Source organism: Notolepis coatsorum (assembly GCF_963971535.1).
Source record: "Notolepis coatsorum genome assembly, chromosome: 11".
NCBI classification, from domain to species: Eukaryota; Metazoa; Chordata; class Actinopteri; order Aulopiformes; family Paralepididae; genus Notolepis; species Notolepis coatsorum.
In genome coordinates, this window is record NC_140175.1 from 84,308,055 (window position 1) to 84,321,572 (window position 13,518).

At 40.6% G+C, this 13,518-nt stretch overlaps 1 protein-coding gene across 1 annotated transcript in view; it reads right to left on the minus strand.

Moving 5' to 3' along the window:
• Nucleotides 1–13,518, minus strand: part of camkk2 (calcium/calmodulin-dependent protein kinase kinase 2) — an 87,839-nt gene that overhangs the window by 35,740 nt on the left and 38,581 nt on the right. Inside the window, exons 3-4 of the mRNA XM_084324981.1 lie at nucleotides 9,417–9,758; nucleotides 3,408–3,455 (exon numbers count right to left, since the gene is read on the minus strand). Of these exons, the coding sequence (XP_084181107.1) occupies nucleotides 3,408–3,455; nucleotides 9,417–9,758 (390 nt within the window). The remainder of the gene's footprint in view (nucleotides 1–3,407; nucleotides 3,456–9,416; nucleotides 9,759–13,518) is intronic.

A 13,518-nucleotide genomic window follows, 5' to 3' on the forward strand; every position in this document is an offset into this window, starting at 1 on the left:
TTCTGTAGCTTTAGAAGACTGATGCATAACTGAACTGAGGAAAATAAATAAAGTGAATAATCTTTTTTTCATATGGAAGAGAAGCAGGGGGTAGTAGATTAAATGGAGAGGCGTACATGAAAAAGAGGTTATATTCAATCCAATTCAATTGAAATTCTTTTAAAAAGGGGCAATTCAATATCATTCATACCCATAGAAAGATGTATAAAATATATACCGGTATATATTATTTGGTATTATTATTTTCTTATATATATATATATATATATATATATATATATATATATATATATATATATATATATATACATTACACACACACTCACAAATAAATAAATAAAATACATTTACATTTACATTTAGTCATTTAGCTGACGCTTTTATCCAAAGCGACTTACAAGTTCTGTACGACCGGTCATCAGGAAGGATACAACTCTATCAGCTGAGTAACAATATTCATCAAAGTGTTGCGTGTTACAGTGTAGGTTAGTTTATTAGGACAAGTGCATGACACTAAGTTTTTTTTTTTTTTTTTTTTTTTTTTTTTTAAGATAATGGTTGAAGAAACACGAGCTTAACACATTCACGGCCAGGGGTCGCTGTTTACCTTCTGTATAGAACGCCAGTGCTGTAAGTCAATGGGGCGCTTTGTTCACTTGCGAGTGCTTAAAATATATCTTATATTATAGCTATGGGTCTAATACACCCGTCGATTGTCAGTGAGTTGCTTCCAGTCAACATGCACGTACATTTCCGTTTTATACCGTTTTGAATATGAGTATAGTTTTGGTGATTCTTAGTAGGGATGCTCGATATTGGCTTTTTTACCGATACCGATATTCCGATATTGTCCAACTCTTAATTTCCGATACCGATATCAACCGATACCGATATATGCAGGGTTTCCCACCCCAAAAAACGGAATAATTTCAGGTAACTAATCATTTCACTGGATATATATATAACAAATATTGTTAGTTTTTTTCTTTTTTTAAACCAATACCGATATTTTCCAAATCACATTTTACTGCCGATATCGGCCGATAATATCGGTCGGCAGATAATATCGGACATCCCTAATTCTTAGTAATCCCAGGAAAAGACGCGATAATAGCGTTTTAGTGGAATCCACTAAACACTAGGGCTGACCTTCGAAGCTTTTTTTGGCAATCGAAGCTTCGGGGCCGAGCTTCGGTTTTAATTCTAAGCTTAAATTTTTTATTTTTTTTTTATCTTATGTTGTGGTACTTGTACAGCACTTTGGTAAACGTTGTTGTTTTTAAATGTGCTCTATAAATAAAGTGGATTGGATTAATTAATTAAGTAGCCCCTTTCGTGACTGTGACGCAGCCAACAAGGTTTCACTCGGCTGTGTGATTTAATTCAAGGTGGATCGCTGTTGTTTGAACAACTTCAGATTTCATGGGAACTACCAATCCCCAAAATCAAGAATGTTTAAGATGAATGAAGTAAGATTTTGATTATTTGAAATATGGCCTGTGTAGACTATGCACAGAATTATGTCAGTCTACAAGGTCCGGATTCTACATGGTCCGGCAATGTAGACCTTGTAGACTCCACTACAGACCAATTATCAGTGAATGTTCATGCATTTTTAAGAAGGGCTACTTCCACAAAAAAACAAAGAACTCACCAAAACATCTCAGTAGCACCTTATCTAAATGTTCTATTTCATATATGGAGATTCATATTTATTGATGTATTGCATGCATTTCTACATTTTATTTCCTATTTTGTTTATTCATCCCAGTATCTTTCTTTCTTATGTGTGGAATTCTACAAGGCATGTAGGTGTATATGTGTTTGAGGATGATATCCTTCAAACAGGCAATAGTTATGATATAATTTGGGCAGTGCTGAGCTGGGTTACTTTCCTCCAGTGTAGTTGTCCCCCGGCCCCACCCAATGGCCCCATGCACACACACACACACAGACAAAAAGCGAAGTAAAATTATTATTATTCTTTTTTAACTTCGATAATTTTTTCTTAATGTTCAAAGCTTGTGCCATTGAACGAAACTTCGAAGTATTTAAGACAGCCCTATTAAACACGTTGTCATTTTTCGCCTGATTATCTAATCATCCTGAAATCAACGCTAGATTATCGTTATTATCCTTCCTCATGCAAGAATGAAAAGGACCCTGGAGCGCGGCGCGGCGCCAACCACCCCCCCCCCCCGCAGCCAATGGTAAAAAGCCACACACAGTCCACACAGATAGCTTCAATCGCAGGAGAAAGAAATATCAGATCAACACAAGATTGGATATATAGTGTTCTTACCTTGTCTCTGATGTAATGCAAAAAAAAGAATCCAATTATCTGATCGCCCGTCCGTGCCACGTTCAACAGCATTGCATATGGAGGGGGGGGGCAGCCTCGCAGATGTATCATTGAAACAGGTTACCTCGCCGGAGTATTTAAACCCTGCCTGCACGGCTCAATTCGGCCCAGATAACAAACCACAGCGTTTCTAATGTAGTGCAGTTGCTGCCACAATGTGTTAGGGGGCGGTATTGACCGTCTGCAATCGCAGACACACTCAGAACAGTATGCACAAGGTGCCTCGATGAATTATGAATGGCAATAGCGAATAAAAGAAATAACGAGTTAAACACGTATATATATGTGGTTGGCCGTCAAGCGTCGGCTCCCAATCATGTATATATACGTGGTTGGCCAGGAATGTGTTAAGTGATTTTATAAAAAGTATTAAACAAATGTAAATAAGTCCCACCACAATATCAGCAAGTCCCACCACAATATCACAAGTCCCACCACAATATCAATAAGTCCCAGCACAATATCAATAAGTCCCAGCACAATATCAATAAGTCCCAGGCATATCAATAAGTCCCACCACAATATCAATAAGTCCCACCACAATATCAATAAGTCTCATCACAATATCAATAAGTCCCACCACAATATAAATAAATCTCACCACAATATCAATAAGTCTCATCACAATATCAAGTCAGAAACTTTTTCTGTCACCGTCCATGAGGATGTCTTGCATTTTATAGACTAACCTTTAACATATCCATGATACAAAAGCCATACAGACACTGTTGTGTTTAAATCTAATACAAAATGTATCATTATCGGTTTGAGCAAGAGAACTACGATACCCAACATCCCCAGCAGTAGTTTCTATATAACTCTATGGCAGGTCTGCAAGGAGTTGTGAAATTACACATGAACCGGATTACGTGCCACGTTTTCGCTATCTTAATCATATTCAGCTTTTCTCTTCTTGGTTATGCTCTGAAGGACATAAACTCACATCACGCTAACATTTTCTCTAGCTATTGGCTATTTTCTTACATATTATAATTGGTTACGGTTGTGTGTTTTAAGTCAAGCATTACCAAGTAAATGACAGTACCTTTCCAATCTCATCCTTCAGCTTATACTGGTTGAGCTGTACGCAGTCCTAGAGGAGAAGAGAAGAGAAGGGAATAGAAGAAAATAAAAGGAGGAGATAAGGAGAGAAGAGAAGAAAGGAGGAGGAGACAATGTGGAGAGAAGATGAGAAGAAAAGTGAAGAGGGGACAGGAGAGAATAGAAGAAAAGAGGAGATGAGAGAAAATGAGAAAAGATGAAAAGAGAAGATAAGAGAGGAGAAGAGAAAGGAGGGGAGGTGAGAAAAGGAGAGGAGATAAGATGAAAGGAGCAAGGAGAGGAGAGGAGAAGAGAAAGGAGAGGGGAGGAGAGAAAAGAAAAGAGGAGAGGAGAGAACTCAATTAGCAGATGAATGATTCAGAAGTCGCATCAGCCCTTCCAGCCTTCAGACACCCCAGACACACCACGTCCGCTTATGCTGATGCCTGCGAGTGTGACGGATGAAATCCCATTAATTACACACCCCTCAAAACTAAAACCTGCATACACAGCAGAAGTGTTTTGATTCCACAGAATGCCCCCGCCCCCCCCAAAAAAAACTGCTGGATCTATTCCAACATACACAGACAAGACACGTTCTCTAAGCTTGCCAGTGCAGCATGACTCATTGTTTTTCAGTTGTCAGCTTCTACAGTACATAACAACCTTGAAAGAATTGTCGTGAATCTGGAGTACAGCCTGTTGAAGGCAGGCATGGCTAAAGCGTGTGGCCATTATAACTAAATTATTTGAGGGTAATTCTATCTGCTAATCTCACAGCAATTAAGGATATATGGCTCATCTGGGATTCTAGAAGCAAACTGTATGGCTGACCCCGCGGTGACCGGGTGACGGTTTGGATGTTTTGAAGGAGAGCAGCGTAGTTAAAGAATCCTATCCTGAACTCGGACAATCCTCCACCCTACAATCTGGAGAATAGAGTCCTGGTTAAGGATTAGAGTCAAAAGTACAGTCGTTTCTGAATCTTTGACTACACACCCTTTTTTTTGGCTGATCTGGTGAAGTTATCTCAACAACAGGACTTGTGGGAAGAAGAAGCCCTTTGCTTATCAATTAAATTAGCTATTTGTAAGGACCATGTCAATTCAACCACAAACAAGAAAACTTGGAATAATTATGTCATCCAGCTTAGGGGGACGGGTGTCTATGTTTATAGATATTGACTTGACTGTCCATGACCTTTGGAATAACACAATTTACATTCTGGTTTAGAGAGGATGTTCCCTTTAGAAGCACAGAAAGTATGACTTTATGCCACTACTGTTAACTATTCAATCTTATCGCTTTCTACTGCATTCTTTTTTTTTTAATTCTTTTTTTTTTTTTTTTTAGCGTTTATCGCTTTTCTGGTCAAGCATGACCGACAGAAACAGGTTGAAAATGGGATGTAGAGCAGGGGAAGACATTCTGAGAAATGACGGCGGGTCCGGGAATCGAACTCGTGTCCCCCAGATCCGTGACGAGCACGGTTTTCCCCGACGCAGAAATAGCGCCGAGATATGCGGTGAGCTACGGGAGCTCCCCTTCTACTGCATTCTACCTAAAATGTGTTTTGGTTTTGCTTGTGGTTGAACCAACCAATAATATATATATAGTCAGGTAGGTATGACCTCACAACTGTGAGCATCAAATGAATGGAAGCGGATACGGACCACTAGCATAGCTGTTGGCCAAAAACACCTCTCCCAGAGTTTTAAGCTAGACTAGTGGTATGTATCCGCTTTCATTAATTTGTGCTAAGCTAGGCTAGCTTGCAGCCGGATAGCTTTCTACTGAATGCACAGAGAGGAAACTGTTATCCATCTTCTTGCCCGACTCTGGAGGCGATGGTAAGCACATTTCCCATAATGTCGGCGTATTCCTGTAACGTGCATTTCTGGGTCCGAAACTCATTCATCCGAAAAGAAAAAGGAAACAACACCACATGAACAGGGCATTTTGATCAGGGATGGGAAGGACTTGATATGTTAATAAAAATCTACCGGTCTCTGCTTCTAAGTGCGACCGCTCTAGAAGGTAAAGCAGCTATCCACTACCGCAACTAGAGGTCCTTACCTTCACATTCAGAATGATCAATATATAGACCACATTTACTGCAGCGTTCAGGAGACAAACACACAAACTAGCTTTACTTAGTTCCAGAGATGTTGATTTAACTGAAGCCTCGTGGCAGATGGAACATATAGTGACAATATCGCTTTGTCACATGAGAACTATGTTACTCCCATGTCGTTCTGGTTTTCACTCCTTCATCGCTGATTGAAATAAGGGCCGTGTAGATTCAACCTCAAATATAAAACTTGGAATAATAAGTAAGTAAGGGGGGCTGGTCCCCCCGGCAGGGCCCGCACCAGACTAAAAAAGAGAGGCGATCGCTCCTTCAAGGCCATAGCCCCCAAACTATGGAACCAGCTTCCCCTGGAGATTCGATCTGCCCCTACGCTGGAGACATTTAAGGCCCGTTTAAAAACCCACTTTTATTCCCTAGCCTTCGATTAATCCCGATTCTCCCACACCCTAACCCACACACTCCCATGCAATTTTATCCTGCCCCCACCCTCTTGTATCTCTTCTTGTGCTCCTCTGTCCCTGGTGTGCTATACTGTACTTTGTGCTCCCCTATCCGCTTGTCCTATTTTTTGAATGTACTGTCCTGTCCTGTTGTGCCTTTTTGTATTTGTGTATTTTATAGGGCATTGATTTTATGCTTTGACTGTACTGTACAGCACTTTGGTTGGCTCTCGAGCTTTTAAATGTGCTCTATAAATAAATTACTTGACTTGACTATTTAGAGCTATTAGCTAACTAACACTATAAAACCATCCGTATCTGTGGCCATACAACTGGCATTACTGTGTTTCTGAAATACCCTCCAAAGAACGCCATTTAACGGGGGCGAGACTGAACGGTAAGAGTCTAAATGGTCGTTATTGATGGTCCTCATTCCAAACTATTAGAAAATCTTACAAACAGCACCTTTAAGAGTGAAGACAGCAGCTCTTTTGTCGGGATGATTAATTTGCTTGTTTTCTCCAGAGGTGTTGATTAACTGAGGCCTCGTGGCAGATGGAACACACATAGTGACAATAACGCTTTGTCACATGAGGACTATGTTACTCTGCTCTTCACTCCTTAACAAATGTCTTCTTTTTCTTTTTTTTTACTTCCATAGCTCCTCCTTATCTGCTGAGTAGGTTTCCTGGCTATATGGTAATTTCCTGGCTATAGGGTAGTTTCCTGGCTATAGGGTAGTTTCCTGGCTATAGTAATTTACTGGCTATATGGTAATTTCCTGGCTATAGGGTAGTTTACTGGCTATAGGGTAGTTTACTGGCTATAGGGTAGTTTACTGGCTATAGGGTAGTTCCCTGGCTATAGTAGTTTCCTGGCTATAGGGTAGTTTACTGGCTATAGGGTAGTTCCCTGGCTATAGTAGTTTCCTGGCTATAGGGTAGTTTACTGGCTATAGGGTAGTTCCCTGGCTATAGAGTAGTTTACTGGCTATAGGGTAGTTTACTGGCTATAGGGTAGTTTACTGGCTATAGGGTAGTTCCCTGGCTATAGAGTAGTTTACTGGCTATAGGGTAGTTTACTGGCTATAGGGTAGTTTACTGGCTATAGGGTAGTTCCCTGGCTATAGAGTAGTTTCCTGGCTATAGGGTAGTTTACTGGCTATAGGGTAGTTTACTGGCTATAGGGTAGTTTACTGGCTATAGGGTAGTTTACTGGCTATAGTTCTGAGGTTCTGAAAACACACTAAAACACATTCAGGTGTGGGTGTTGGCGCTAACTAAAACACATTCAGGTGTTGGCGCTAACTAAAACACATTCAGGTGTTGGCGCTAACTAAAACACATTCAGGTGTTGGCACTAACTAAAACACATTCAGGTGTTGGCACTAACTAAAACACATTCAGGTGTTGGCGCTAACTAAAACACATTCAGGTGTTGGCGCTAACTAAAACACATTCAGGTGTTGGCGCTAACTAAAACACATTCAGGTGTTGGCGCTAACTAAAACACATTCAGGTGTTGGCGCTAACTAAAACACATTCAGGTGTGGGTGTTGGCGCTAACTAAAACACATTCAGGTGTTGGCGCTAACTAAAACACATTCAGGTGTTGGCGCTAACTAAAACACATTCAGGTGTTGGCGCTAACTAAAACACATTCAGGTGTTGGCACTAACTAAAACACATTCAGGTGTTGGCGCTAACTAAAACACATTCAGGTGTTGGCGCTAACTAAAACACATTCAGGTGTTGGCGCTAACTAAAACACATTCAGGTGTTGGCGCTAACTAAAACACATTCAGGTGTTGGCGCTAACTAAAACACATTCAGGTGTGGGTGTTGGCGCTAACTAAAACACATTCAGGTGTTGGCGCTAACTAAAACACATTCAGGTGTTGGCGCTAACTAAAACACATTCAGGTGTTGGCGCTAACTAAAACACATTCAGGTGTTGGCACTAACTAAAACACATTCAGGTGTTGGCGCTAACTAAAACACATTCAGGTGTTGCCGCTAACTAAAACACATTCAGGTGTGGGTGTTGGCGCTAACTAAAACACATTCAGGTGTTGGCACTAACTAAAACACATCCAGGTGTTGGCGCTAACTAAAACACATTCAGGTGTTGGCACTAACTAAAACACATTCAGGTGTTGGCACTAACTAAAACACATTCAGGTGTTGGCGCTAACTAAAACACATTCAGGTGTTGGCGCTAACTAAAACACATTCAGGTGTTGGCGCTGGCGCTAACTAAAACACGTTCAGGTGTTGGCGCTAACTAAAACACATTCAGGTGTTGGCGCTAACTAAAACACATTCAGGTGTTGGCACTAACTAAAACACATTCAGGTGTTGGCGCTAACTAAAACACATTCAGGTGTTGCCGCTAACTAAAACACATTCAGGTGTGGGTGTTGGCGCTAACTAAAACACATTCAGGTGTTGGCACTAACTAAAACACATTCAGGTGTTGGCACTAACTAAAACACATCCAGGTGTTGGCGCTAACTAAAACACATTCAGGTGTTGGCACTAACTACAACACATTCAGGTGTTGGCGCTAACTAAAACACATTCAGGTGTTGGCGCTAACTAAAACACATTCAGGTGTTGGCACTAACTAAAACACATTCAGGTGTTGGCGCTAACTAAAACACATTCAGGTGTTGCCGCTAACTAAAACACATTCAGGTGTGGGTGTTGGCGCTAACTAAAACACATTCAGGTGTTGGCACTAACTAAAACACATCCAGGTGTTGTTGTTAGTTAGTTAGTTAGTTGGCACTAACTAAAACACATTCAGGTGTGGGTGTTGGCGCTAACTAAAACACATTCAGGTGTGGGTGTTGGCGCTAACTAAAACACATTCAGGTGTTGGCGCTAACTAAAACACATTCAGGTGTTGGCGCTAACTAAAACACATTCAGGTGTTGGCACTAACTAAAACACATTCAGGTGTTGGCGCTAACTAAAACACATTCAGGTGTTGGCGCTAACTAAAACACATTCAGGTGTGGGTGTTGGCGCTAACTAAAACACATTCAGGTGTGGGTGTTGGCGCTAACTAAAACACATTCAGGTGTTGGCGCTAACTAAAACACATTCAGGTGTTGGCGCTAACTAAAACACATTCAGGTGTTGGCGCTAACTAAAACACATTCAGGTGTGGGTGTTGGCGCTAACTAAAACACATTCAGGTGTGGGTGTTGGCGCTAACTAAAACACATTCAGGTGTGGGTGTTGGCACTAACTAAAACACATTTAATAGCAACGCAATTTTAAGCCAGGTTGTGTCGTCTACTAACACATAATGTACTATGCATATGCATATGTAACGCATACATATGTGTTAGTAAACGACACGACCTGGCTTAAAATTGCGTTGCTATTAACACATGTTCTGAGGTTCTGTGTTATTTCAACACAAAGAGTGCAGAATGTGCTCGGCCGGTATAAACACTCAGAGGTACGCCTACCTGCAGGTCGGTGATGGAGACGCGGTGGGACTCCACGGTGGGCCTGCGGGGCATGCGCGGGGACGAGTGGGGAGAGGTGATGGGCGAGTAGGGCAGGGAGGGGTAGATGTAGCGTCCGTTCAGCCCCGGGGAGCCGCAGGGCGACGTGGTGGCCGCCTGGGAGCGCTCCTGTAGCGACAGCTTCCTGTCGGACATGTCGAGTTTGCCCCGGTGCTCCTGGGAGTCGGGGGACAGGGCCTCGGGACGGCCTACCGTGTGGGAGAGTAGGTCACAGGACGGCCCGCGGAAGGGAGTACCCGAAGAGGCCGGCTCGGGCGTCTCTGAACTGTCCATGTCTTCAACCTGGGATGCGAGAGATGACGTGACGATGACGTTCAACCTGGAACTCTGCACTTTATATATATATTTATTTATTTATATTTATATGTAGAGCATTGGTTCTCAAACCTTTTCATGTCAAGGACCCCCATATTGATTTGTAACCAGCTGCGGACGACCCCCGTTTGATATATATAAGATTTTTAACCCTTTCACTGCCACACGACAGAAGGTTAACCCTTTACTATCACACAACCGACGGTCGGGGTTAACCGGCTGTCATGTGGCAGTGAAAGGGTTAACCTTCTGTGAATTGTCGCAGTGAAAGGGTTAACCCTTAACGTTTTGGTAGTGCGGCGGTGAAAGGGTTAATGACTCCTATCTGAGAGGATAGTTGTTGTTGGATACATTTTGTCCAGAATTCCATAACAGTCTATGCTGTAGGTGGGGACATAACAGTGGAGAGAATTAAGCCTATTATAAGAACGGTCATTCTTATACATTGTGCTAATTCATAGTGGATAGAAGATTAATGTTATACTGTAATTGCTGGCAGTTAAATGTTGCTAAGTATCTGGTCTGGTGGAAATACAAAAGGAGAATTTCATTCAGAAGTACTAAGATGGTTGAGAAATGCTCTAAAGACCCTGTTAAAGTGCTGCTTTAGCTCTAAAAATTATCTTGTTAAAGTGCTGCTTTAGCTCTAAAAATGATCTTGTTAAAGTGCTGCTTTAGCTCTAAAAATTATCCTGTTAAAGTGCTGCTTTAGCTCTAAACGGATCTTGTTAAAATGCTGCTTTAGCTCTAAAAAGATCTGGTTAAAGTGCTGCTTTAGCTCTAAAAAGATCTTGTTAAAGTGCTGCTTTAGCTCTAAAAAGATCTTGTTAAAGTGCTGCTTTAGCTCTAAAAATATCTTGTTAAAGTGCTGCTTTAGCTCTAAAAATTATCCTGTTAAAGTGCTGCTTTAGCTCTAAAGGGATCTTGTTAAAGTGCTGCTTTAGCTCTAAAAAGATCCTGTTAAAGTGCTGCTTTAGCTCTAAAAAGATTGTGTTAAAGTGCTGCTTTAGCTCTAAAAGGATCCTGTTAAAGTGCTGCTTTAGCTCTAAAAGGATCCTCTTAAAGTGCTGCTTTAGCTCTAAAAAGATCTTGTTAAAGTGCTGCTTTAGCTCTCAAAATATCTTGTTAAAATGCTGCTTTAGCTCTAAAAATATCTTGTTAAAGTGCTGCTTTAGCTCTAAAAAGATCTTGTTAAAGTGCTGCTTTAGCTCTAAAAAGATCTTGTTAAAGTGCTGCTTTAGCTCAAAAAATATCTGGTTAAAATGCTGCTTTAGCTCTAAAAAGATCTTGTTAAAGTGCTGCTTTAGCTCTAAAAGGATCCTCTTAAAGTGCTGCTTTAGCTCTAAAAAGATCTTGTTAAAGTGCTGCTTTAGCTCTAAAAAGATCTTGTTAAAGTGCTGCTTTAGCTCTAAAAAGATCTGGTTAAAATGCTGCTTTAGCTCTAAAAAGATCTTGTTAAAGTGCTGCTTTAGCTCTAAAAACATCTGGTTAAAGTGCTGCTTTAGCTCTAAAAAGATCTTGTTAAAGTGCTGCTTTAGCTCTAAAAGGATCCTCTTAAAGTGCTGCTTTAGCTCTAAAAAGATCTTGTTAAAGTGCTGCTTTAGCTCTAAAAGGATCCTCTTAAAGTGCTGCTTTAGCTCTAAAAGGATCCTGTTAAAGTGCTGCTTTAGATCTAAAAATATCCTGTTAAAGTGCTGCTTTAGCTCTAAAAAGATCCTGTTAAATGCTGCTTTAGCTCTAAAAAGGATCTTGTTAAAGTGCTGCTTTAGCTCTAAAAGGATCTTGTTAAAGTGCTGCTTTAGCTCTAAAAATATCCTGTTAAAATGCTGCTTTAGCTCTAAAAATATCTTGTTAAAGTGCTGCTTTAGCTCTAAAAAGATCTTGTTAAAGTGCTGCTTTAGCTCTAAAAATATCTTGTTAAAGTGCTGCTTTAGCTCTAAAAAGATCTTGTTAAAGTGCTGCTTTAGCTCTAAAAAGATCTTGTTAACATGCTGCTTTAGCTCTAAAAGGATCCTGTTAAAATGCTGCTTTAGCTCTAAAAAGATCTGGTTAAAGTGCTGCTTCAGCTCTAAAAAGATCTTGTTAACATGCTGCTTTAGCTCTAAAAGGATCCTGTTAAAATGCTGCTTTAGCCCTAAAAATATCTTGTTAAAGTGCTGCTTTAGCTCTAAAAGGATCCTGTTAAAATGCTGCTTTAGCTCTAAAAAGATCTGGTTAAAGTGCTGCTTTAGCTCTAAAAATATCTGGTTAAAGTGCTGCTTTAGCTCTAAAAATATCTTGTTAAAGTGCTGCTTTAGCTCTAAAAAGATCCTGTTAAATGCTGCTTTAGCTCTAAAAAGATCCTGTTAAAGTGCTGCTTTAGCTCTAAAAGGATCTTGTTAAAGTGCTGCTTTAGCTCTAAAAATATCCTGTTAAAATGCTGCTTTTGTCATAATCACCGCAAGAGCATTCTTCACTCCTCCTCATCCCCCCTTCACATTCACCACACCCTCCTCACTCCTCTTCATCCTCCCTTCCATCCACCACGGAAGCCTCACGCCCATATATGGTCAGCACCCCTTCACCCCCTGTCACTCAACTCAGCTGCACCTCATCTCCTGATTCGCACGCTGCCAGGCACCTCACTCCTCACAGCTGTATCCCATTCCCTGCTGATGAAGACCCTACTTCTACCGGAGGATGCTGACCAGAAGTCGTCGTGGTGTTAGTATCATTACCTAGGACCTCCGTTCCAGCGAGCCCCTGTCTGGACCCCCTGGAGCTTACTAAGGAGTTCCTGCTCTCTCTCTCGACACGGACCTGTGTCTTCCGTCCGCAGTAGCACTGGAGTGCACCTGCTCTCATTTCCCCAAGAACATTCCCAATTCCTATCTGTTGTACATTTCTGGATGTAACTCTTGTCTGCTTGGGAATACTATTAAATATCCTGAAACGCTCCATTCTCTATGATTGGGCTCTGCTTAAAACCCATTCTCACAGCTTTAGCTCTAAAAAGATCTTGTTAAAGTGCTGCTTTAGCTCTAAAAAGATCCTGTTAAAATGCTGCTTTAGCTCTAAAAAGATCGGGATCATCCCTATGTTCCCCGGGTCCTATGTTCCCCGGGTCCTATGTTCCCCGCTTGATTGATTAATTGAACATTTTATAAAATTTTATTATTTTATTAATTATTAATGTCCGCCTTGTTTCGAACTGGTTAAGCTTAGGCCCTCTTTCGAAGTTGGTTAAGGTTAGAGTTAAAATGCTGCTTTAGCTCTTAAAAGATCTTGTTAAAGTGCTGCTTTAGCTCTAAAAGAAAATCCTGTTAAAGTGCTGCTTTAGCTTGATTTCAGAGTGCATTCATGGGAAAAATAAAACACAAGTAAAGTTAAATGAAAATGTTTAATTATCTGTATTTTTTTATGAAAACAAAATGTTTAGATGCACCGATTAATCCATAAAGTAATTGTTGTATGAATCGATGACTTAAATAATCTTTATTAGCAGCTCTAGTTGGTAAATCTTCGATTGCGGTTGGCAGGTCATCTACTCTGCCTGCCATTTTAGCAAATAACTAAACTACTAAACCACTAGGGGTTGGAAAAATCAATCAGTGACGCCAAGTATCAGTATTTTAAAAATATCTTATCAAATAAAACAGATGATATATTTTTATTGCAGATGTTAAAAGTTTTCCGTTGGGGACATAATTTGAAAAGGGTAATATATCGCAATATATCACAACATTGT